Raw genomic sequence first — 25532 nt, 5'->3', positions numbered from 1 at the left:
ATCTAATATTACATGAAAACTCAAGGAGATCGTAGATTAAACTTCTCCGGCCATAGCTGAAGGTAAAAAAAATTAAGGAAGAAGATAAGTTCACTTCAGTAGTACAGATCTTTGCCTCTCTCTGTCCCACAAATTTGCGGTCACCATGACAGCATTACATCTAGGGTTTGACGGTCTTATCTGGTTCGGGTTTTTAGAAAATACCTAAATCTTACCTAAACTTTGGTCCAGTTTCGGTCTGTTCTTGTTTGGTCCGAGTCTGGTCCTAACAGGTATAGGTCTTGTCAGGTTGACTAGTTAATGTCATAGTCAAAGTAATAAAGTTATGTTCATAGTCATGTTAAATATGCTCTACATCCAGTGCCCACAGATTGTGAAATGGGGGGATGGCGGGAGTTGTGGGCGCGCATGATGTCGTACTGGGTGTAGACGGAGACGAACTCGCCGATGGCCATGCTGCAGGCGCCGGCGACGAGGCCGGCGAGGCCGGAGACGGCCATGGCCTTGGCGCCCTGGCTCACCGCGCCCACCATCAGCGACGCCACCGACACCAGCCCGTCGTTGGCGCCCAGCACCGCCGCCCTCAGCCAGTTGGCCCGCGCCATGTAGTCCACCTCCCCCTTCTCCAGATCCTCGCTCTTCTTCTTCTTCTTCTGCTTCTCCGCACCGCCGCCGTTGGTTCTACCCACCATCTCTGCCGGACTCTTCTCGGAGGACGACGATGAAGATGCTGATTATTGAAATTATTGTTGTTATTCGCACAGCAGGGTTAAACCATGAAGTGGAAGACGAAGAATAAGACCCAGAAGAGGATTCTGATGATTATTGTGATGGTGTAGGGAATCTAGAAATAGTAGTAGCAGGGTTAGTGGAAGATGGTGATGATGATGATGATTTGGAGCGGAAGGAAAACGATGCAGGGAGATCGAACAAGAGGCTGTAGGATATGATTGAATTGACAGAAATGAAGAGGAAGAGGAAGAGGATGGTGGCGATGATTGGGAGGAAGATGAAGGAAGGAGCGTTGATAATTAGAGGAAGGGGAAACGGAGGAAGAGAAGAAGTAAGAGGAGTGTGGAGAACACGCGTCGGGCTTATCCTTGATTTATAGATGTGAAAGGGGAGAAAGATGAAGGAAGAAGCTCGTCTGTGTCGGGGTACGAGTCAGCATGCACGGCGTTGCTGCATTTGATTGGGATGAAAGCTCGACAGTAGAGACGTGGGTTTCACGAGATTGCTTTAAACGAAGGCAACCGCGGCCGCCCATCGGATTAGACCGTTGCGCACGGAGTTTGATGTAAGCTGCGAAGCGGATCGGGTGGCGATGGCGTCTGGTTTGCACGCCCTCGATCTGAACGCAGCCATTAAACAAATGGCCTCGAAAGGGACGATGCGCTTAAACACATGGATATGTGCATATATTTATATCCCCACGGCTGTTGGCCTTCAGCAGAGTATCTCTCTTATTTCTCAAATTCCTCTCTCGCCTGAGGGTCGCAGACCAATGGAAGGGAAAAAATACAACCTTTTTCATTTCGTTCTGTGACACTTAAATAGAGAAGTCAGGAAACCACGTTCCTGACTTCGTGCACTTGGCACGTTTGGAGGAAGACAGAGAAGAAAAAAGAACTGGTCGCACGTCGCGCAGATCGTGCACCAGCGAATGGACGAGAAAATAGCATGCTCCGCTTTTGCCGTATTTTTTCTCTTGCAAAATACCACGTCTGGAGCACGCAGGCCCTTCGTGGATTAGCTTCAACATTCTCCCCCCTAATCCTGGAGTGGCCCAAGGTTTCGGACACCGAGTAGATGCCGCATCGTCGCCAGCTTTGCCGCCGGCAATGCCTTTGTCAAGGGATCAGCTCTTTGCTCCTCGGTTCGAATGAACTCAATAATAATCTGACCACCCTCGACACACTCACGGATGAAGTGGAACTTGGTGTCGATGTGCTTACTGCGTCCATGGAACACCGGATTCTTCATCAGTGCAATCGCTGATTTGTTGTTGACTAACATCTTCACGGACTTTGGTTGTCCTCCGATCAGCTCGCATAGTAAACTTCGTAGCCACAGTGCGTGACACGCTGCCGCTGTTGCCGCCATGAACTCGGCTTCACATGACGAGAGCGCCACTGTCTTTTGCTTCTGGGAGTTCCAAGCAACAAGGCTTTCATTAATATAGAACGCCATACCTCCTGTGCTTTTGCGATCATCCATGTCGCCGGCCAGATCACTATCGGTGAATCCAGTGATTTCTTCTACGCCTCCTCTATTGTACACCAGGCCGAAGTGCATTGTTCCCTTCAGATATCTCAGGATCTGTTTGACTGCCTTGTGATGCATGACAGTAGGCCGCTCCATAAATCTGCTTGCTACACCAACTGCATAGGACAGGTCTGGTTGTGTGTGGAGAAGATACCGGAGACACCCGATGATGCGGCGATACTCTGTGGCGTCCACTGGGTGTCCCTCACCATCCTTATGCAGTTGCATCCTTGGCTCCATGGGATACTTGGTAGAATTACATTCACTCATGCCAAATTGCTCCAGAATCTTCTTGGCATATGCAGCTTGCTTGATGGAGATTCCACTTTCGCCTTGCGCCACTTCAATGCCGAGGTAGTAGTGCAGCAAGCCGAGATCACTCATCTCGAATTCGGCCATCATCTGCTCCTTGAATTGTGCTATGGCGCATGGATCTTGACCCGTCACAATGATATCATCAACATATACTCCGATGATAATACCAGTGCTGTCTTCTCCTCGGGTGTACACTGCTTGCTCCTGCACACACCTTGTAAAACCAAAGTCCTTCAAGCTCCGGTCGAGGCGTGCGTTCCAAGCTCGTGGCGCCTGCCGAAGACCGTACAAAGCTTTGTGCAGCCGATACACCATATGCTCCTTGCCTTTCACCATGAAGCCTTCTGGTTGTGCAACATACACTTCCTCCTTCAGCTCATCGTTGAGGAAAGCTGACTTGACGTCTAAGTGATGCACCTGCCACCCTCGGTTTGTCGCAACCGCAAGGATGACACGTACTGTATCAAGGCGGGCGACCGGCGCAAACACTTCTTCAAAGTCGATACCTTGACGTTGCACATACCCCTTTGCTACGAGTCGTGCCTTGTGCTTGATCACCTCCCCATCTGAGTTCTTCTTGAGCTTGAAGACCCACTTGAGGCCGATTGCCTTATGCCCATTTGGAAGCTTTGCCAAGGACCACGTTTCATTCCTTTCGATTGACTCGATCTCCTTGCTCATTGCATCTTCCCACTCTTGTTGGCCAGTCGCTTCACGATAGCATGACGGCTCCTCCATCTCCATCAACAATGCTTCTCCATCGGCTTCTTCCGCATCGTCTAGGTCAATACGACGCGTCTCCTTCATGATGTCGGCGATGAGCTTGTATCGGACAGGACCGTCGGGTGATTCATCCCCGCCTTGTAGAAGAGGAGAGGCCCTTTCCGGAGGTGACATCTCAATGCTGTGATCAGGTGTCTCTGTCCTAGCCGATGAGACTCCCTCGGCCGTTGGCGCACCTGCCTCAGCCGATGGCAGACTTGCTCCTGCCGATATGACAGCCCAAGATGACGGACTTGCCCCAGCAGTTGGTTCTTCAACAACAAACTCTGTTGATTGGGCTGCTGATGTTCCTGCACTCCAACTCCATTCCACATTCTCCTCAAAGTGAACATCTCGACTAACATGTACCTTGTTGCGATGTGGATCGAATAGACGATGTGCCTTGCTCCCATCCTCGACGCCAAGATACACCATCGGTTGACTTCTATCGTCTAGCTTCTTCAAGTGTGGGCTTGTCACCTTTACATGCGCCTTGCACCCGAACACGCGGAGATGGGCAAGATATGGCTTCCTTCTGTTCCAGGCTTCATATGGAGTGCAGCTACCCATGGCCTTCGTCGGTAGTCGATTGAGGAGATAGACGGCGTGCCTCACCGCCTCCCCCCAAAACCTTCCTGGAACAGACATGCTCTTCAACAAGGCTCTCGCCATATCCATCACCGTGCGGTTCCTCCTCTCCACCACCCCGTTCTGCTGAGGTGTGTACGGGGAGGTGAATTGGCGATTGATGCCAGAGTCTTCGCACATCCGTGTGAATTCGGTCGAGAGAAATTCTCCCCCACGATCTGTACGAAGAATCTTGATCTTGAGTCCCCATGCATTCTCAACCAGCGCCTTGAACTTTGTGAATGCCGGAAGTGCCTGGTCCTTCGTTCTAATCACATACACCCACATCCAGCGAGTGAAATCATCCACAAGAAGCAAAAAATACTGGTTACCACCATTTGTCGCTGGCGTGATTGGCCCACAGAGATCCCCGTGGATCAGCTCGAGCGTCTTCTCTGCCCGAAAATTTGCTGCTGCCGGGAATGTATGCCTCGCCTGCTTGGCCACGAGGCAGCCTTGGCAAAGCTGCTATGGATGAAATATCGGTGGCACTCCTCCCGCCATCGACTTGTCGGCAAGCATCTTCAGCGCTTGGAAATTCACATGACCCAGGCGTGCATGCCACAGCCACGCCGGATCATCCAAGCTCGCCATCAAGGATACTGGGTATGCCAAGGTGAGCTCGATCCTATAGAGCCGGTTTGGAGTGCGCCTCGCCTTCATAATCAACCGCATCGGATTTTTCCCATAGACTTCAATTCGATCCTCGTCCATGATCACCTTGTGGCCTGCTTCGGTGAGTTGGCCAAGACTGACCATATTGCTGCACAAGCTGGGAATGTAGTATACCTCCTCAAGTAGCCATTGGTCTCCATTCTTGCAAGCAAAGAGTATGGATCCCTTCCCCTTGATCTCCACCGATCGGCCATCTCCAAATCTCACCTTCCCCGTGACGGCCTCGTCGAGCTCCCGGAACTTGTTCCTATCCCCCGTCATGTGGTTGCTTGCACCATTGTCGAGGAACCAACTAGACGTCGGTAATCTGCTGCAGTCGGCCTGGTGCAGCTCCGGTGGCATCTTCTCCTTGTTCAGCAACACCACCGCCTGCTCCATCTGCTGAGGCAGTGATAATTCGTCCTGCGGCAAGGGAACCACTTGAGGTACCTCCTCTGACACTGCGAGGAGCAGTGCCGGTTCGATGTCGCCGGTCTGCGTGAGGTGGACTTCCTCTGTCTTCTTGGGGGCTTTGCACTGCGTGGAGTAGTGTCCCATTTTGCTGCAATTAAAACAGCGTATGTGACTCTTGTCACGCGCACCACCTCCAGGGCCACCTGAGCCTTGAGCATTCTGCTGCTCTCCACGGACACTTCTGCCGTGACCCCGGCTACGACAACGGCCGTCTCGACCACGGTTCCCGCCTCCTGCGGAGGCTTTGCCCTTCTGGCTTGATGATGAGTCACCTCCATTTTTCTTCTGCCGCGCCTCCCACTCGGCCTGAGTGAAGAGAAGCTGTCCACCGACATTAACACCACCACCGGCTTGACGTAGGCGTGTGCGTTCATCGAACGCCTTCAGCCGAGACAACGCTTCCTCGAACAGCATCATGTCGATGTCGTAGAATTGCTCGATGCCGGCGATGACAGGTAGATATCGATCCGGCACAGTGTCGAAGAGCTTCTATACCAGAGCCGTGTCGTCCAACGTTCCTCCAACGTTGGTGTATCGGACCAACATCGTCGACAGCCTCCCTGCATAATCATCAAGAGATTCGCCATCGATCATCCGCATGGCGTCGAAGTCGCTCTTCAATGCTCGCAGTCGTGCATTCTTGACGCGATCGGCTCCCACGAACCTCGTGCTCAGAGCCTCCCAGATTTCCTTCGACGTCTTCTTCTGTGCCACCTGCATCAGAATGTCCTCCGGAAGTGCTTGGAGTAGGTGCGCCTTCGCCTTCCTGTCCAGCTTGATGTCGACGGCAGCATCGGGCGCCGGTTGAACTGCTGTCAAGACGCCCTGATCCTCCATGATCGCCTGGACCCGTATTGCCCAACTGGTGTAGTGCGCCGCCGAGAGTTGCGGGTACTGATATGAGCTCATGCTTCCGCCATCGCCACCGCTGCTGCTACTGCATGCCGACGGGATCAACGACGTCTTCTCCATGAGAGGATTTGAGACTGGCAACCTATGCTCTGATACCAAATGTTGGCCTTCAGCAGAGGATCTCTCTTCTTTCTCAAATTCCTCTCTCGCCTGAGGAGGGTCGCAGACCAATGGAAGGGAAAAAATACAACCTTTTTCATTTCGTTCTGTGACACTTAAATAGAGAAGTCAGGAACCCACGTTCCTGACTTCGTGCACTTGGCACGTTTGGAGGAAGACAGAGAAGAAAAAAGAACTGGTCGCACGTCGCGCAGATCGTGCACCAGCGAATGGATGAGAAAATAGCATGCTCCGCTTTTGCCGTATTTTTTCTCTTGCAAAATACCATGTCTGGAGCACGCAGGCCCTTCGTGGATTAGCTTCAACAACGGCCCACGCCTCTCGGTGCTTTCTCTAACTTACTCTCTTTCTCATGTTTAAATAAGAGAGAGAAAGAAAGAAAGAGATGGAGTGTTTTCTTATATCTAGGAAAAGAAGAAAGGGAAAGAAAAATCTAGACGAGGGAGTGATACACTTAGGGAGAACAAGCGATGAAGACAAGAAAAAAGGAGAAAAAGAGAAGGTGCGAGAGGAATTGCTAGGGGACAATTAACAAGGAAGAGGGAGACTGGGGATAGATTTTTGAACAAGTAATGCGGAAGAGAGACGGAGAGCGAGATATACAGATAGATAGATACATAAATAGAGAGAGAGATAGAAAGAAGAGAGATGACCCTTGAGATAGACGAGCGAGAGAGAGAGAGAGAGAGAGAGAGAGAGAGAGAGAGAGAGAGAGAGAGAGAGAGAGAGAGAGAGAGAGAGAGAGAGAGAGAGAGAGAGAGAGAGAGAGAGAGAGAGAGAGAGAGAGAGAGAGAGGGAGAGAGAGGGGGAGAGAGAGAGAGAGAGAGAGAGAGAGAGAGAGAGAGAGAGAGAGAGAGAGAGAGAGAGAGAGAGACAAAGGGGGAGAGAGACAGAGAGAGAGAAAGAGAGGGAGAGAGACAGCGAGAGAGAGAGGCAGAGAGACAAAGGGGGAGAGAGACAGAGAGAGAGAGAGACAGAGAGACACAAAGACACAAGGAGAGAGAGAGAGAGGCAGAAAGACAAGAAGGGGAGAAAGATAGCGAGAGAGAGACAGAGAGAGAGAGAGACAGAAAGACACAGGGAGAGAGAGAGATGTTGAAATTCATGGTGTCTTGAACGCAGATGAAGAAAGAAGAGAAAGAGTGGGGAGAGAAAGAAGTGGAAGAAGACACAAGAAGAAGAAGATCGTTGTTTATTCCGCAAAGCTTTCGATCTTACATTCATTGTATTTATATTACATATAGAGTAGTTATAAAGAACTTCTGTTTCATATATCCGTTGTAGCAGTTTTACAAGGGATATAAAATGTAGTTTAATCCCAACCGTTATAACAAGTTGGGTGCACCGATCACAGCCGTCAATTGGTGCCGTAGATCCATCTGTTATAATGGATACCTTGTGTTTAAATCTAACCGTTACAATAAGTTGGGTGCACCGATCACAGGCGTCGATCGGTGCCATAGACCCATCTGTTATAAAGGACACTTTGTGTTTAAATCTAATCGTTATAATAAGTTGGGTGCACCGATCACAGCCGTCGATCGGTGCCGTAGACCCATCTTTTACAACGGATATCTTACGATATAATCTCAACCGTTATAATTCTCTATGGTTAGATCCTAGCCGTCTATGTTGTATCCTAATCTATCTTTGATCCTAACCATCTAAGTTTAATCCTAATCTATATTGGATACTATATTTAATCCTATTCTCTAAGCCTCTAACGAGTATATAATATTCATTCATTTTACTAACTAATTTCGTTTACGTCCCTAACAGGAAGTCGATGGCAAGATCACTGGCGAGATCATAGCCAAGTAAAACTCCTCCTTTATCTAGAGAGAGAGGAAGAGAGACACAGGGGGAGAGACACAGAGAGAGAGAGACAGAAAGAAATAGGGAGAGAGACAGAGAGACACAGGGAGAGAGAGAGAGACAGGGAGAGAGAGAGAGACAGAGACACAGGGGGAGAGAGACAGAAAGACATAGGGAGAGAGACAGAGAGACACAGGGAGAGAGAGAGAGACAGGGAGAGAGAGAGAGACAGAGAGACAGAGAGAGAGAGAGAGAAAGACAGAGGGAGAGAGACAGAGAGACACAGGGAGAGAGAGAGAGAGAGAGAGAGAGAGAGAGAGAGACAGAGACACAGGGGGAGAGAGACAGAAAGACCTAGGGAGAGAGACAGAGAGACACAGGGAGAGAGAGAGAGACAGGGAGAGAGAGAGAGAGACAGAGACACAGGGGGAGAGAGACAGAAAGACCTAGGGAGAGAGACAGAGAGACACAGGGAGAGAGAGAGAGACAGAGAGACACAGAGACACAGGGGGAGAGAGACAGAAAGAGTGACATAAAGACATAGGGAGAGAGACAGAGAGACACAGGGAGAGAGAGAGAGAGACAGAGAGAGAGAGAGAGAGAGAGAGAGAGAGAGAGAGAGAGAGAGAGAGACAGAGACACAGGGGGAGAGAGACAGAAAGACCTAGGGAGAGAGACAGAGAGACACAGGGAGAGAGAGAGAGAGACAGAGAGACACAGGGAGAGAGAGAGCGACAGAGAGACACAGAGGGAGAGAGACAGAGAAAGAGTGACAGAAAGATATAGGGAGAGAGACAGAGAGACACAGGGAGAGAGAGAGAGAGACAGAGAGAAACAGGGAGAGAGAGAGAGAGAGACACAGAGGGAGAGAGAGGGACACAGGGAGAGAGAGAGAGAGAGAAAGAGAGAGATACACATGGGGAGAGACAGAGAGAGTGAAAGAGAGAGAGACACAGGGGGGGAGACAGAGAGAGTGAAAGAGAGAGAGACACAGGGAGAGAGACAGAGAGACACCGGGGGAGAGAGAGACACAGGGAGAGAGACAGGGAGACACAGGGGAAGAGAGAGAGAGAGATAGAATGAGACAGACACAGGGAGAGAGAGAGAGAGAGAGAGAAAGCTAGAGAGTGAAATAGAAAACGAGAGGTAGAATGAGACAGAGACACAGGGGGAGAGAAAGAGAGAGAATGAGAGAGAGAGAGAGAGAAAGAGAAAACGAGAGGTAGAATGAGACAGAGACACAGGGGGAGAGAGAGAGAGAAAGAGAGAGAGTGAAATAGAAAACGAGAAGTAGAATGAGTCCGAGACACAGGGGACTAGGGGAGAGAGAGAGAGAGAGAGAGAGAGAGAGAGAGAGAGAGAGAGAGAGAGAGAGAGAGAGAGAGAGAGAGAGAGAGAGAGAGAGAGAGAGAGAGAGAGAGAGAGAGAGAGAGAGACAGAGTGACTGAGAAAGGTAAAAAAGAGATGAGCCTTGGGAGAGAAGGGTTGAGAGACAAACTGAAAGATAGGGAGAGAGTTAACCGGACGGTGTGCTGTCATCACGCTTCTTACGGACTTACAAACTACAGAATAGTATTTGAAGGGATTATGGAGAGAGAACTGAAAGATAGAAAATGGCCCAAGAAAAGGGGGGGAAAAATCTAAAGACGTGTGGCTAGCACTCGCTTGACTGCCGCGAATGCTATGGTTCATCTACACGAGAGAGAGAAACTCTCTGGTGGGGGGATAAAAGAATCTGAAGGGTCTGTATGGCTCATATATGGTTCACTACAACGATAGCAGCCACTCATCTTGGGTAGAGAGAGATGAGAAGATAATAAAAAAAATTTCATCTAAATACTTGCATAATTTTCGTGGAAATCACACATGGTTTATACTTATTAGAACGGAAATCCAAGGTTTAAACAAATAGTCATTAATTTTCCTAGGATGTGGGTGAGTATTGCTAGATCATATTTATGTCAAAGAAACCAAACATAGTTCCTCATAACTACTCATACATGAATACGTAAAGGAGAGACTAAAACATTCATATTATAACCATTTCATTAATGTCAGCAAACGAGTCTAGTTCCTCGAGAAATATTCACCTCATTTCTGTCGTCAAGCGTGTGTATCTTTAGCTCCGTATTGTTGTTAGTGGTAACTTTATTCTGCTCGAGCTTTCGCTTTATCTTAACCATAGATATGTCTTTCTTCTTTGATGTTAGTGATATCACCCGCTTCACAGAATCTGGTTCAGGTGATTTTTTTGGATTTCCCTTTATCGAGTGATCACATGGTATCTCTTGCTTGATGACGTATTGCCACTAACATACATTATGTTTGGGTTGTTTAATCTGTCCTCTAGATCCTTGCAATTTTTTTCCAATTTTGTAAGATTATCTTCCTTCTAAAATTTGGAGATTCCAAAGTTTGTAAGATTCCAATTTTGCCTCCAAAATCTAGTACTCTCATATACTAAGTTGTTACAACTTATAAACTAACATTTTGGTGCTCTATTTTATTATTCTCTTATCCCAGGTTAAAATGTCTGTCAAAAATGATTCCAGACTGTGACAAAATGAGAAATGTATTTATTAATTGTGTATAATAAAGACAAATAATATCAGGATTTTGAATTCTATTTCAAACATTATTGCTGTTTGACAATTAAAATATGACATCCCTCTTGATTGGAACTTACAAATAGATACGTACAATCATATAATACGTTTATTATGATATATATATCTAGCTGAAATTCTAAAACACCATGATAATGGTGTTTTTTTCTTGATTTATTTGTCTGCTGATATTATTAAAAACTACTCATTGATCAGTCTTCCCCATGAAATTACCATCTAAAAATACTACAAATGTACCATTTTTACGAATCTATTTATGATCTGGTGAGATAGTCTAAAATATTTCATTTCCATTATTTATTTATTGAAATAATGTTGAAAGATATTTAACCAATAACTTTTATCATTTGTATTGATCTTTTGAGACTTTAAAATAGATATTTAAAAGCTTCTAGAATCCCTGACATTGTCAAAACTCAGTTCTTCTCAAATGTTTGAGATTTATGCAGTACATTACTCATAACATTTAAATTATTAAAACTTTATTAAATATATTCAAAAAGATTATGAATGCTTCTAAAATTCTATAATTTCAACTTTTGAATTTATTATAAATGTTCCATAAGAAAATTCTAGAAGTTTCACTCTATACTTATAGATTATCTATGTAATTTTCTCTACAAATATTCGTAATATTTTTCAATTTATTGTCCAATCAATAAATTTATTATGTCCTGAAATGAAAGTTTAATTTCCTTCCATCATTTCATCACTAAATCATTAGGACAGTGACTCATTTTTATGATTCATTAGTTATATATCTAATGATTATGTTGATATTTAACTAACAAGAAATTTTTATTTCCCATCATTAGTATGGTTTTTATTTATTCTGGGGTGATAAATTCTGATAAAATAAAAAATTAAATTAAAATTTTTATCTTAATATATGTAGATGATACTGATAGTTTTTCCAAATACACAGACACTGAGGATCTTTTAAGTCATTTACATTCAAAATTTGTGATAAAAAACCTAGGTCCTGCACACTATTTCTTAGGAATAGAGTTGAATAATTACAAAAGGGTTTTAATCTATCTCAATCTAAATATATGGCTTCAATTTCGTAATGAGCAAGCAATGGAGAATTATAAGCGCACTTCAACACCATTGGTGTTTTAACTTCTGATTAGTTATGTGCTGACAGTTTTGAAGATGTTATTGTTTTTAGGAAAATCGCTGGTTCACTTCAATATCTAGCACTAACAATGTTCATTCACTTCAATTACATTGCCTTTGCTATTAATAAAGCTTCTCAGAAGATGCATGCTCCACCCAGCTATGACAATGCCTAAATCATTTACTGTGATACTTGAAATGTAGCATGTTATGTGGTTTACTTATTCATAAAGGTTCCGATATTCAAATTAATCCTTATAGTGACACAGATTGGGCAGGTGACAAAAGCGATAGACGATCTACTGATGAATATCTTATTTATCTAGAAAAAAATATTATCTCCTGGACTTCTAAAAAGCAACCTATGGTAGCCATATCAAGTAAAAAATCTGAATATAAAGCTCTAGAAAATTGTGCATCGGAAATTTTATACATTCACTACCTTCTGATGGAAATCCATCTGTATTAGGAAACATCATGAACTCTATGATGTGATAATATTTGAGCAAATAACAGTTGTGGCAAGCCCAATATTTCATGCAAGGAGGAATAATAGAAATTGATTTTCATCTTGTCAGAGAACAAGTCACTACACAAGAATATTCAAATACAGTTTATTTGAAGTGAAGGAAAACTAGCTGATGCATTGACATAACCTCAGAGCCGAACACACTATGAATTTTTATGTTTTAATCTAAACGTCTTTCCCCACTGTTGTCCTTGCCAGGTAGTGTAGATGAGTCAAAAACTCGGTGTTCCATCATCAGCCAAGTCAGCAAGGGGCTCCATGTGGGTCAATAGGATTTGACTTTAGGATAAGCTATGAAGAAGTTTACACGTACCCCTTATACTCGTTATGAGATTAGGATTAAATATATGATTATGCATAGATAGGATCAAATCTAGATGGTTAAATCTAAAAATCTAGATCGTTATGAGATTAGGATTAAATATATGATTATGCATAGATAGGATCAAATCTAGATGGTTAGATAGGATCACTCTAGACGGTCATGATGACACACATATAAGATCATAACTCACAGTTCTCTTTCAACCTGATATAGCCGTTATTTTTGTCGTAATGGCTAGGATTAATACCTAGATAACTAACTACTATATGGTAATATAAATACACATACACATATATTGGTCAGATTATGGGTTAACGAAATGATCTTAAACATATATATTTCCCTCTCTCTCTTATCTATCCTTTTCCTATTGTTCTTCATGTTCTATGAATTAGGTTTGTTTCCCTTTGACATGCAAAGAGAGCTGAAAGATAAAAAGAAAGGCCCAATGAATGGGAATCAAATCATAATCTAAAAACTCATGGCTTGCACACACTTGATTGCTGCGAAGACTACTACTCACCTGTACTTGAAAAATGTGCTAATAAGAGGCTATGAAAGTAAAGAAGGCCGAGATGCTAGTGACTTCCACCAAAGTGATCACTCATCCAGGCATAGAGAGAGAATATTAGAAAGAGGACAAAGAGGGTGATAAAGTGATTTTTTGTATTAAAAGTATACACATCTTAGAATCATTATAGGCATCATTCCCCTTCCATGCATTAAGTCTTGAAAATCTTCAACATGACCGTCTCTTCTCTCTAAACTCTACCTAGTGTTTGTATGCCATTTTTTATCTCATTTAGAAAATGTTTTGGAATTATTCTGTCACTAAGCTTTAAGTGCATCCAATAAAGAGAAAGAGAAGAAAAGAAGTCAACAAAAAGGGCATTGAACTGGCCAGCAGAAGGAGGAGCCAGCAGAACTCAAGCCAGCCGCCTGCTAGTGAATGCATAACACTCAAGCAAGCCAACAGCCGGCGAGCACCATCACACAAGCAGCCTCCGACTGCTGGCACACAGAGGACCACATAGAGACCCACACAATGGCCCTCATAGAGGCACACATAAGGCCATGCAAAGGCCCACACAAAAGCCCACATAAGGCCACGCAGAGGTCCATGGAGAGGTTTTCACACACACGTGAGAGGTATTATGCAATTTCAATGGGCAAATAAATAAGGTCATTACATAGTAATGTTTATTTTCAATGATCCCTCTTAAGTTTCAGCCCCGCATCGGGCCAGGCCAAGAAGTAACAAAGTGATCGTATCCCAATTGGCGGCCATCTTAAGAAGTAAAGGAAGAATTTGTGACTGGGCTTTGAGTCAACCCAGCCCGAAGCCTATGTCATGTCTGGCCGGTTTAAATATATGGACATGATCTCCAACATCCAATCTCTTTACAGAAGATTGAAAGGTGAGAAATGTTCACAATATTTAGTCATTTTTATTACTTATTTTCCAGCCTTCTGATTTGTTGTGGCAGATTTCAAGGATAGTTAGCCCAAGTGCGGAGTTAATCAAAGCATGAGTTGGTTGACCGGGCTTACATGGAAATGCGGTACACTGGATCAAGAAGGGTCCACAACTGTGATTTAATCACAGCTTTTAACCCTTCACTTACGAGTGTAGTTCCGGATTGTCCCAGACGTGGACGATGGACGGGATGGGATCAATTTTGTCCCGTCCAACGTCCAGAGTAAGTTCAGGGATGAAGGACGAGACACTTTTTCGTCAAACGATAAAAAAACCGTCCCGTCCAATCATACCGGGACAGTTTTTCATCCTCTCCAGTCCTCCTGGGACGAATTTTTGTCCTGAACTTCGTCCTGGACGAAAAAATTCCATTTTATATTTTTAATATATTAATATAGATCTTTCTATTTTTTTAAGGGAAATATGGAGGAGAGAAAATGCAAATGACCATTTGTACAATTAATTTTGAGCGGCGTCAGTTTGCACGCGCAAAAAAATACAGGGACCTTGATGCAAATTGTCATAGTATGGCCACGTGGCGAGATCTCAACCGTCAGATGTGAATCTGGGGGTTTTTCGTCCACATTTGTCCGTCCATTGTCTGATACCTCTGGATGGACGGTTTTTTCATCCCTCAGGACGAAAACTGTCCCGTCCGGTGGTCCCCGGGATGAATTTTCTAAATTCATCCGTATCCTCACACAGGACGATTTTTTGTCCCGAGATGAAAAAACCGTCCCATCCGCCTCCTTGAACGGGATATTTAATCTACCCCCTTGGCTATCGTCTTCCTTGGCCAGACGGAGGTTGCTGGCCGAGGGGGGACTGCCATGGCAGCCAGACGACCTTCAAGGACCCTAAGGTTGGTCTATCGATGGAATCAACGATCAATGGAGGTTTATCCAGATTTTAATTCAGCTATAAGACCTAATTTGAGGTATCTTCTTACTGCAGGAGTGAAGATCCCTTTTGAGAGCTTGGAGCACTTGGCGGCATTGTGCAGACAACTCTGGAATGATTGAGGGAAGATCAAGGAAGTGAGGAGGGAAGCAACTCACCAGATTTAGGGGTGGGATTGGCATCCCCACCCCCGTTCCTCGATTCAGGGCAGATCTGGTAAATTTTTAGCTCATTTTGGTCGCAATTCAGTAGAATAAAATTACGAATTAGATTCAAATCAGTTTAATCTCTTATCCATTCAATTTAGTCAAGATTCAATACTGTAACTTCATTGAGTCATTTCATCAAGCACCTACTGTGCATGAGAGGGAGAGAGAGTGAAAGGCAAGGAGATAGTTTAGTAGATGTCGTGTGGTGAGGATACTATTGAAGGACTCACAAAACTTTAATATTGTCGTTAAATTGATTATGGTGAGAGGACTGATAGAGAAAAAGTGGCCCAAGAAAAGGGAGGTAAAACAAAACCGAAAGACATGTGACTAGCACATTCTTCACTGCCACAAAAGTCATCACTTTCTGGGGGGGTAGGTAAGAACCCGAAGGATCTGCATAAAATGGGGAATGGTTTGGAAAACCAAATTTTTACCATAATTATTTGATTTATGGAATCAAACAGAGAGTAATGGAAGATTTCAAATTCCAATTTGAGTATTTTCATTTTTAGAATTTTTAGAATTGCAGGGGTTGACATAGATGAGCAGAAAATAAGCAAAACATTTCATATAAAGACTTCGAAAATTTCCTAGTAAGTCACACATACTGAACCCTTATTTACTAGAGTGGAAATACGAGATTCATTCACATAACAACCAAGTTTCCCATGATGTGGGTGAGTATTTCTAGATCATAGTTATATCAAAAACTTAGCACAGTTCCTAATTAGTAACACATATCAACTTAATGAGCCAAGATAGGGGGACATGTACATATGAGCTCTGTCCCCCAGGAACTTAAAAAGGAAGTCCAGTGAATCAATAAACTATAGCAGAGAGAGATATAACTTCATAATTTAACATCATATGTGATTGGAGAGGGAGAATGAGAAGAGAAAGAAAGAAATTCCTTTACAGCAGCCTGATGAAGGGGACCAATAAAATAGAAAATGATAGTGGATATATAGATCTTTGAGTACCCTTTGGGCCTGGAAAAGGAGCCTAATTTAATGTAATAAGTTTGGGACAAAAACCTAATCAACCAAAAAATGTGAATGGGAGACAGTGAAGATTGTGAGGGAGAAAAATTACCCTATTTAGCCCTGTGAAAGTAACCAATGAAACAGTAGATTTGGATTCAACTTCAGCCTTAAAAGAGAGCCAAATTTAATAGAAGGTATTAGTGGAGACAATTTTCCCACTTTATTGGGCCAAACAAAATATCCCTGAGTAACAATATTAAAAATAAGGTAAAGAGAAAGATTTAGCCTCATTCAACATAAGATTTTACTGGACAGAAAGCAAGGGTAGGAGGAACGGATAAATTTTCCATTGCATTAATCCGCGAAAAGAATCCCATAAACTAATAGGGATAAACAATATAATAAAATAAATAGAGGCATCGAGGGAGATGTTACAATGAATGCAAAAAATCGGTGCCCAAGTAACCGTAATATTGAAGGGATGACCTGCAACATATCTATTGTGAATAGTGGGCCGGATGATAAAATATAAAGATATAGACAGCAGAGATACATACAATAACAAACAATAAAACAAGACAGATTAGTGAGTACATACCCAACTAGATGGGCAATAATTTGCTAACAAAATAATACAATAAAAACAGCTTTCCAAAACCCACTCCTTCACTCCACCACAAATCTAACCCAGCTATCACTTCCCGTCGGTCAAAGTCAACCAGACTCCTTCCCTCGTGTTGCGTGGGACCCACTTTTTGAAAGTAGCATATCCTTAATCTGTTTGTATCCCATCAGCTCTTCCATGGCGTCACCCGCCCTCCTCGATGAATAGAAGCTTGATGCTCCCAGCCCTCCATCGACGCCCTGGTCAATGCCCCGGTCAACCCTTTGGTCAACACATGGGTCGGAGTTAAGTCGAGATAAGCGGCCCAGATCGTGCCGCAACGGCGGCGCCGTCCGAAGCATGTGGACCAGAATTCCCACTGCAGCCTCCTGGGATGTCCACGTGGACACTGACGATGACGTCACCGAGTTCTCCGGGCCCACCCTCCCGTCTGTGCCCCTGCTGCTTCCACCCGAAGACAGGAAGAACATAAATTTCATCTCTCTTGATGTCTCACATACAAATACCAAAGCAGAGAGTTTAAACCCAGTAAAACATAATGATCCAAAAAAAGCATGAGAAATAATAGTAAGATAAAAAATCACTTCTTTTCAAGATGGTTTATACGACCAAGAAATAAATCAAACGAAATTCCGAAGAAAAAAATTTGTTTATAAATACTAAGCCAAACCGTCCACTCAGATCTAACGATAAATATACATTATAACTAGAATAAGTTATCGTTTTAACCTTGATATGATAAAAATAAATAAATGAGTTTATAAAAAAAAAAAGCTTATGCTATTATATGTTTTGTCAATGTAATAGCGTGGGTAAGTAGGAAAATGGGAACGCAAACCATTGTCCATGAAATAACTGAATGAACTATTCGCAAATCCAAAAACACAGCTGATGACCGAGAAAAAAATAATTTTAGAAGACAAATACCTCGGTCCAACAATCATGGGAGAAAACTAAAAGATTGGTAAATTAATATGGGGAATGTCCAGAAAAGATGAGGATGACGAAATCTCCACATAAAAAAGAATTAATAATGATAAAAAGAATCTTACGTTTATAAAGAAAACGATAAAATTTAATGCAGGAAACTAATATTGTTATTTCGTCAAATTACAGCCCATTACAATAACCTCAAGAAGTAAGAACTTTATTATCATGTACCATAATTACGAATTGGGGATTCTTATTGATTTACATAATCCAAACGTTATTGTTCAGCTGAGCTTAAACAATAAAAACAATACCTCGTCAATAAATACAATTATCTTCCCTGTCAAATCAGACAAGGCGGAGAAGATGAAAACAGAGAGAAAAGAGGACATCAGAGGATCCACCTGCTTTAAAAAATCAAGAACCTTACATACGTAGGACTAAAGTTTCAGCGAAAGGATAAGATGAAAGATAAATGCTAATTTGGGCTTAGGTTGATCACCGATTCCAGGTGACATTTCTTTTTTCTTAGAAGAACAAAAATACTAATTTGGGATTCTGATTCATGGATCACAATAAAACGTTTATAGATCATCTGAATTTATCAATGAAAACAAGAACTTGTAAAGACATCAAATTCCCTATCGTGAAACAAGAATGTGCCAAAAACAAGAGCTAGATTTAGAGTGTGCTGAAAACTAAGAACAGAAGAAAACAGAAGGCTTACCAGCGCAGAGAATCAAGAACCAAAAAAACTAAAAACTTATTTATCGAAAATGAAAAATACTAATCCCGTTTTGATTGATGGACCATAATCAAAACTTCAGCCTTCGTCTGAGTTTCATCAAGAACAACTGATCAAGTAATGTATTCTCTCCCATAATAAATCAGATAACACAGCACCAATAAAACTGAGAACATCAAGAAACAGAGGACCTACCTGCGCTGAGAATCCGGAACATCAACATCATCTACCGCAAAGGGGCAAGAATCATCAAGATCATCCTGGAAAGAAAGTTTACTAGAACTCCTTGAGAAGCCGACTCTAGGAGAGCCTCCACAGCTGGATGGTACCCCAGAGAATCGACCTGAATCATCCCGATAATCTCTCACCCCCTGCTCAAAACAGATTTCAAATGAATAATAACAAAGATGGAGTTCTACATAGAGCATTCATAAATTTTTGTGTTTCCTCTATGATTTTTTCATAAGATTTAAATTAGAACTTCAGAATATATACATTTTAAAGATACTAAAATTAAATTAAATATAGAATATTATGGGTTTCTTCCACTATTTTCAGAGATTTAAAGAATGGACAACTTTTGAAGCACGAGGTGCTAAACAACTCAAGCATGCAGCATTTGTGTGTTTCTTCAATACTTTCTTTGGAAAATTTAAGAACTTCCAGAAGGGACATCACTTTTAAGATAAAACGTGCTGGTCACATCAAGTATCCAGCAATTTCTTCCTTTCCTCAATGCCTTTTTGTTACAGATTTATAAAAGAATTTAATGCATGTATAACTTTTGAAGCAAGAGATGCTGAGCACATCAAATATACAACATTATTGTGATTCCCTTCAACGCTTTTTCTGACACAGTCAAAGAAGAAATTCCGGAACATAGAACTTTTGAGGAAGCAGATGCTAATTACTCAAGCGTACAGCATTTTTTGTGTTTCTTCGAGAAACTTTCTTCAAACATGTAAGAAGAATTTACAGAAAGTACAACTTTTGAAGCAGAAGACGCTAATCACATCAAGTATGCAGTATTTTTGCATTCATCCGATGATTTTTTCAAAGATTGAAGAATAGTTACTATAAGACATATCTTTTGAAACAGAAGATACTAATTACAATAAGTATATAGCATTATGTGAGTTTCTTTGACGTTTTTCCTTTGAAGAATTTCTAGAGGGCACATCACAACAACAGTGGAAGCCGCAGATGCTAAAGACTTTAAGCATCCAGCAATTTTGCTGCTGAAAGATTTAAAGAAGAATTCACAGTATTTATAACTTTCCGAAGCAGGTGATTTAATGCATAGAATCAGAATCAAGTAATCACATTAAGTAAATATCAATATCCCGTTCCTCTTTTGGTGTTTTTCAAAATTTAAAGAATAATTTACAGATGATATACCGTTTGAAGCAAGTGATGGTCATCGCATCGAGCACACAGCAATTTTTTACGTTTTCTTCTATGCCTTCTCTCCAAGAATTTCAAGAAGAATTTACAGAATAACTCATTCTTGAAGCAGGAGAAGCTAATCACATCAAGTATACTCCAAGATGTGCATTTTTCCAAAAACTTTTTCCAGAGATTTAAAGAAGAATTCCCAGAAAAATATACCTTTTGAAATGAACCCAGCTGGCTGGGAGAGGTCTCAGACAGCCTGAACCCCTCCACCCGACGAAACGATCTGATCTCCGGCGAGTCCTCGGACGAGTTATCGGCTCGAGCAATCCTCGGCGACGGCGGCGGCAGAGAAATCCTAGCAGGGTCAGACCAATTGGCAAAGCTCCGGCTATGCAATGCATTCCCTCCCACGGTGGGCACCGGAATGCTCACCGGCGCCGTCTCCCCCTGCAACCTTCTCTGCAGAGTACTAGCAGACCGCGTCGGCGGAGACGGCGACGGCGATGGCGACGGCGAGAAGGGCGGCGATAGAGAGTGCTCGGCGAAACTCCGGCCATGGCGGCTGAGGGGATGGTGTGCCATTGGAGTGCTGGTCCAGCTGTGAGGCCGGGAGACGGCGGCGGGGAGGACGAAGCCGTCGCCGGGAGGCAGGGACGAGGGGACGGCCCTCAGGGAGCCGACGTAGTCGGCGATGATCGTCGGAGGGAACAATGACGACGATTCCAAGCTGAATTGGGATAGATCATGGCGGTAGACGACGGAGACGGCGATCCGGCCGAACTGGGTCTCGACAGCGGGGAACTCGTGGCGGCTCAGGCCGCCTTCCTCGGCCCGGGAGAAGGGCTCAGCAAAGGAGGACACCCTGTAGCTAAGATTGAAGTTGCAATTCTTCATGTTCTTCAAATTCTCAGCTCTGAGCATGCGGAAGGGCTTGTAGGCGGGCAGAAGCCGGAGAATTGCAAACACAGACCGCAGTAGAATGATGCATTTCTTGTATGCCCTCTTGTAGAAGGCCGGGTCCGGCGAAGACGAAGACGGCGAAGACGAAGACGAAGACGAAGACGAGGCGGTGTACTGAACAATCCAGCGCTCGAGCACCGAGTCGGAATCAGTTCGGAGGAGAAGAACATCAAGAACCAAAGGGTCGGTGGCGGATCGGTGGAAAAACCCAAGATTTTCAAGGGCGGAAGGGGAATCACCTAGAGCGAGATTGAACCATCGATCTCTCTTCCGGGCTTTGTCTCCGCCGAGCCGGCTGCCGGTAAGGAGATGGGGAACGCGGCTGTCGAGCACGGCGTGAAGAACCTTCATGAAGAAGTTGCGGATGATCTGCTCGCACCGACCCGACTCGATTCCCGCCATGGATTCGATCGAAGCTCAAGAACCCAGTTGGGGAATCGCCCGGAAACGCAGGAAGGAAGAGGAAATCGAGGCCCCCGTCGATCGAAACGGCGAGATTGAGATTGTTTTCTGCGGATTTGGTGGCTTCTTCGGCGCCATTAAAGCAAGAAAATAGGAAGTGGGTCGCGTGTTTTGTGCTGGGAAGGGAAGAGAAAGCGTGGGAAGAAGCGAAATCTTGCCACAGACGGATGGGGAAGAAGGAGATGATGAAGATGGAAGAACGAAGAAGGAAGGAAGGAAGAAGGCAAAAGGAGAGGTTAATGGGAGATCGAAAGAAGTGATTTTATTTGGTTTTTACTGATTATTGTTCTACCCTTTAAGAATAGATAATTGTGGACAAGTATTTTGTCGAGAGGAAAATGACCCTTTTTTTATTTAAATGGGCTCCTTTCCTTGTTTTTTTTTTGTCATTTATTTGATGGAAAGGTTATATGGATAGAGAGTTAGGAGTTAGGTTTTAGCTGAATATCAAAGTGTGAGCAAGATGGTTTTTTTTTGGTTAGTCTTCAGGACAGAGATATTATTTGGTTTTTACTGGTTATTGCTCTACCCTTTAAAAATAGATAATTGTGGACTAGTATTTTGTGCAGAGCAAAATGACCATTTTTTATTTAAATGGGTTCCTTTCCCTTTTTGTTTTGGGCATTTATTCGATGGAAAGGTTATATGAATAGAGAGTTAGGGTTAGGTTTTAGCTGAATATGAAAGTGTGAGCAAGATGGTTTTTTTTTTTGGTTAGTCTTCAGGACAGATATATTATTTGGTTTTTACTGGTTATTGCTTTGTTCTTTACAAAAAGATAATTGTGGACTAGTATTTTGTCCAGAGGAAAATTACCCTTTTTTTATTTAAATGGATCCATTTCCTTGTATTTTTTGGTCATTTATTTGATGGAAGGGTTATATGAATAGAGAGTTAGGGTTAGGTTTTAGCTGAATATGAAAGTGTGAGGAAGATGTTTTTTTTTGGTTAGTCTTCAGGACAGAGATATTAATTGGTTTTTACTGGTTATTTCTCTACCCTTTAAAAATAGATAATTGTAGACTAGTAGTTTTCCAGTGGAAAAATGACCCTTTTTTAACTTAAATGGATTTTTTTCCTTGTTTTTTTTTGGTCATTTATTTGATGGAAAGTTTATATGGATAGAGAGTTAGGGTTAGGTTTCCGCTGAATATCAAAGTGTGAGCAAGATTGTTTTTTTAGTTAGTCTTCAGGACAGAGATATTAGTAGTGTTTAGGGTGAGAGCAATTACAAACCTTAAGCTTGTACATAAACTAGATATGATTTACAAATATTAAATTGAGATATCGTAAGAAATCATTGGTGCTGTTGTTCATTTTTAAAGGTCGAGTAATCAATAAGTATGAAGTGTTTCATGACTGTCATGGACTTTGTTGCTGAACCGAAAGTTTCTCACTTTTTTGTGTTAATCAATTCATTTATATTTACTATGATGTGGAAAAAATTAAAAGATTAATGATATGCCAAAGTAAGAAATTAATAATAGTATTTATGCATGTGGTTATTTACATTTAGTGACAATGCCATGTGGTTGAGGTAATATCACACAGATGTATTAAGGATCGTTTCCTGAATTTTTTAAATACTGTAGGTTTAATAAGACAAAAATAAATGAAAGGTCAAATTATCAGGGGTCAGCATGCAAATTTTCAGGGGTGAAGCATCAAAACGAATAAGAGATGATGACATCATGATGTTATTATTACAAAAGGTGCAAAAAATGCACATTCAATTCAACTAGAACATTTGACCTACATTAAAATCTGTTCATCATGAACTCCAGTTTGAATTAATCCAAGTTGAAGTTTAAAAATAACTCAAGTATATTCAAAGATATTAATTAATGTAAAGCATTCGCTCCTTTTAAATCTGCCATTTGATATATTGTAAGTTCTTCTACATTTTTGGTAGAAGTTAATATTCGCCAAATTTATACATCAAACTATATACCCAAGGACAACCAACAATATTTGTGTAATCCTATAGAAATGGGGAATAATTTTAGAGAACCATTGTGAAGTGATATTGGATAAAACTTCTCATTATTGACCTTTATTATAATGAAGAAGCCCATGTAAAGAATCTTTTGATGAATAGTATAATTAACTTTAAAATTGTTGAGTCACGAAAATTACATATTCTAGATTTTATTGTCAATCTGACCCCATCTGCATCAATCCATTATTATTTTGGATTTATAAATCATTTTATATGTTGTGTAAGCATTTAATTATAATTTATTTAAGTTAAAACTGAGGTGATAACCAAAAATAATAATAAGATAATTATTCCAAATTATTAAAATATTGTTAAAATTTGTCAGTCACCCATGAGGTTTTGAAGATCCAAAGGGTATTAATACATTTGGACAAGTATTATCCAAAAGAATGAGTCTTATCCAAAGGGAAATTTATTTAAAATAAAAAATATTGAAAAGTAATAAAAGGACTTTTCCATGGAAGAATGAGCCTTATCTGAAACAAATCAATACCAACCTGCCACCCTTGTTGATATTCCCATGACCTGTTGAGGTTTGGTGAAGTTATATCTGATGTAAAGTTATATTTGATGGGCCATCATTTGATCATGAAAAGTTACATTAATTTAAAATATTTAATTATACTACAATTTTTAATGTGAATAAAACCACTTGGCCCTTGACAAAAGGGTTCAATAATTTATTTATTATCATTTAATAAAATCCAAAAAATGCCTATTAATGTAGTATAATGGAAACAAAAATATACATTTAGTTTTTATACGTTTTTAAAGTTAACCTCCTATCATTGCTTCAAGTTTGAGATAAAAAATGGAAACATTTAACATATGTTTTATCCTGATTTCCTTTACTTTTGAGCTTTCTAGATATCAATTTTTTGTTTTTGTTTAATTCTTAAAAACTTAAAACTACTTGCATTCTACAAACTAAAGAAAATTACAACCCTGTTGTTAAGTGTTGTGTTATCAGACCATTATTAAAATTTGCAAGTGGGAACGAAAAATCAAATTGTAACTAGAGAAGTGCTATTAATGAGACCAAACCAAGTTTGGTGTGATTGTGCGGTTCAGTCTGAATTTCAGACCACACATTGCACACCACCTTGTGTGGTATGAATGTGTGTGATGTGTCTCTATCACTCACTTGTCTCTCTCCGTCTCTCTCTCACTCTATTTCTTGTCTCTCTCCCTCACTTGCTTGCCCATCTCTCTCCCTCTCCCTCTATCGGTCTTCTATCTCTCTCTCATTCATCTCTCTCTCCCTCTCCCTCTATCGCTCTTACCTCTCGCTCACTCGTCTCTCTCTCCCTCTCTCTCTCTCTTTGACGCTCTTATCTCTTGCCCGCTCTTCTCTCTGGCTCACTCTATCACTCCTCTTGCTCCTATCTCTATCTCTCTTCTCGCTCGCTCACGCCTGGTGCTTATCTCTTTCTCTATCTCTCTTCTCGCTCGCTCACGCCTGGTGCTTATCTATTTCTCTATATCTCTTCTCTCTCGCTCACTCCTCTTGCTTATCTCTTTCTCTATCTCTCTTATATCTCGCTCACTCTTCTCGCTTATCTCTTTCTGTATCTCTCTTAGGTTGGATAGTAATCTTGAGTTAGTTATTTTTAGGAGTTGGTATTTTAAATAAGTCAATAAAGAACCAAGTCAGCATGGTATAGGGAGATGTGGAGGTAGGAGCTGAGTTTAAGGAGCAAAATACTGGTGTCTTTGAAGCCCAAGCACATGGACAGGTGTGTGGTCAGGGTTTGTTTATATCCACAGGCAATTATAGGGGAGTGCCGATGAGTATGTATGAGTTTCATTGTTGTAGTATGTTGTGTGCGTCAACTGGTTCCTTCCTCTCTCAAAGTATTCTTTCTTCTTGTTTCTCTGTGTGAGATCAAGAGAGTGAGAACTTAGATCTTGTTTCTCTATGTGAGATCAAAAGAGTGAGAACTTGAATTTTTTTTCTTCGTGTGAGATCAAGAGAGTGAATGCCTCTGCTTCCCTTCTGTGTGTGAGTTGCTGAAGTGAGAGAGCTAGGTTCTAACATCTTATATCTCGTTCGTTCCTCTCACTTATCTCTTTCTCTATCTCTTTCTCTATTTCCCTCCCTCTTTCACTCAGTTTCTTTATTTCTCTTGTTTACTCTTCTATCCCTCTTATGGAAGGGTTGATGTGACCATGTCAAGAAAACCGGGTAAGAATAGAAATTTAGGAGATACATTGATATATAGAAGAAGAAGAGAGATAGAGAGAGAGAGAGAGAAAGAGAAAAAAGAAGAGAGAGAGAGATGTGGGCCAGAGCCCACTTA

General features: G+C 42.1%; 2 protein-coding genes across 3 annotated transcripts; both read right to left on the bottom strand.

Annotated features, from left to right (window-relative positions):
- Window positions 1-335: 335 nt before the first annotated feature.
- On the bottom strand, window positions 336-1232 carry LOC144714674 (vacuolar iron transporter homolog 3-like). Its single transcript, XM_078589456.1, has one exon. It carries the CDS (start codon window positions 690-692, stop codon window positions 336-338), a length of 357 nt encoding a protein of 118 aa, XP_078445582.1. The 5' UTR covers window positions 693-1232.
- Window positions 1233-16666: 15434 nt separating this feature from the next.
- Window positions 16667-21462, bottom strand: ATG13 (Autophagy-related protein 13). Of its 2 annotated transcripts, none has more exons than XM_078591678.1 (3): window positions 20025-21462; window positions 18612-18787; window positions 16667-17182 (listed from the first exon to the last, which is right to left on the bottom strand). In XM_078591678.1, exons 1-3 carry the CDS (start codon window positions 21171-21173, stop codon window positions 16831-16833), a joined length of 1677 nt encoding a protein of 558 aa, XP_078447804.1. In that variant the 5' UTR covers window positions 21174-21462; the 3' UTR covers window positions 16667-16830. The 2 variants fall into 2 exon arrangements, with proteins under 2 accessions (XP_078447804.1, XP_078447805.1); XM_078591679.1 differs by having other exon boundaries at window positions 16667-17179.
- Between the last annotated feature and the right edge of the window lie 4070 nt (window positions 21463-25532).

This window comes from Wolffia australiana, chromosome 2, assembly GCF_029677425.1.
Source record: "Wolffia australiana isolate 7733 chromosome 2, ASM2967742v1".
Classification (NCBI taxonomy): Eukaryota; Viridiplantae; Streptophyta; class Magnoliopsida; order Alismatales; family Araceae; genus Wolffia; species Wolffia australiana.
The sequence above is the reverse complement of the archived record's forward strand: the minus strand, read 5'-3'. Positions and strand labels throughout refer to the sequence as shown.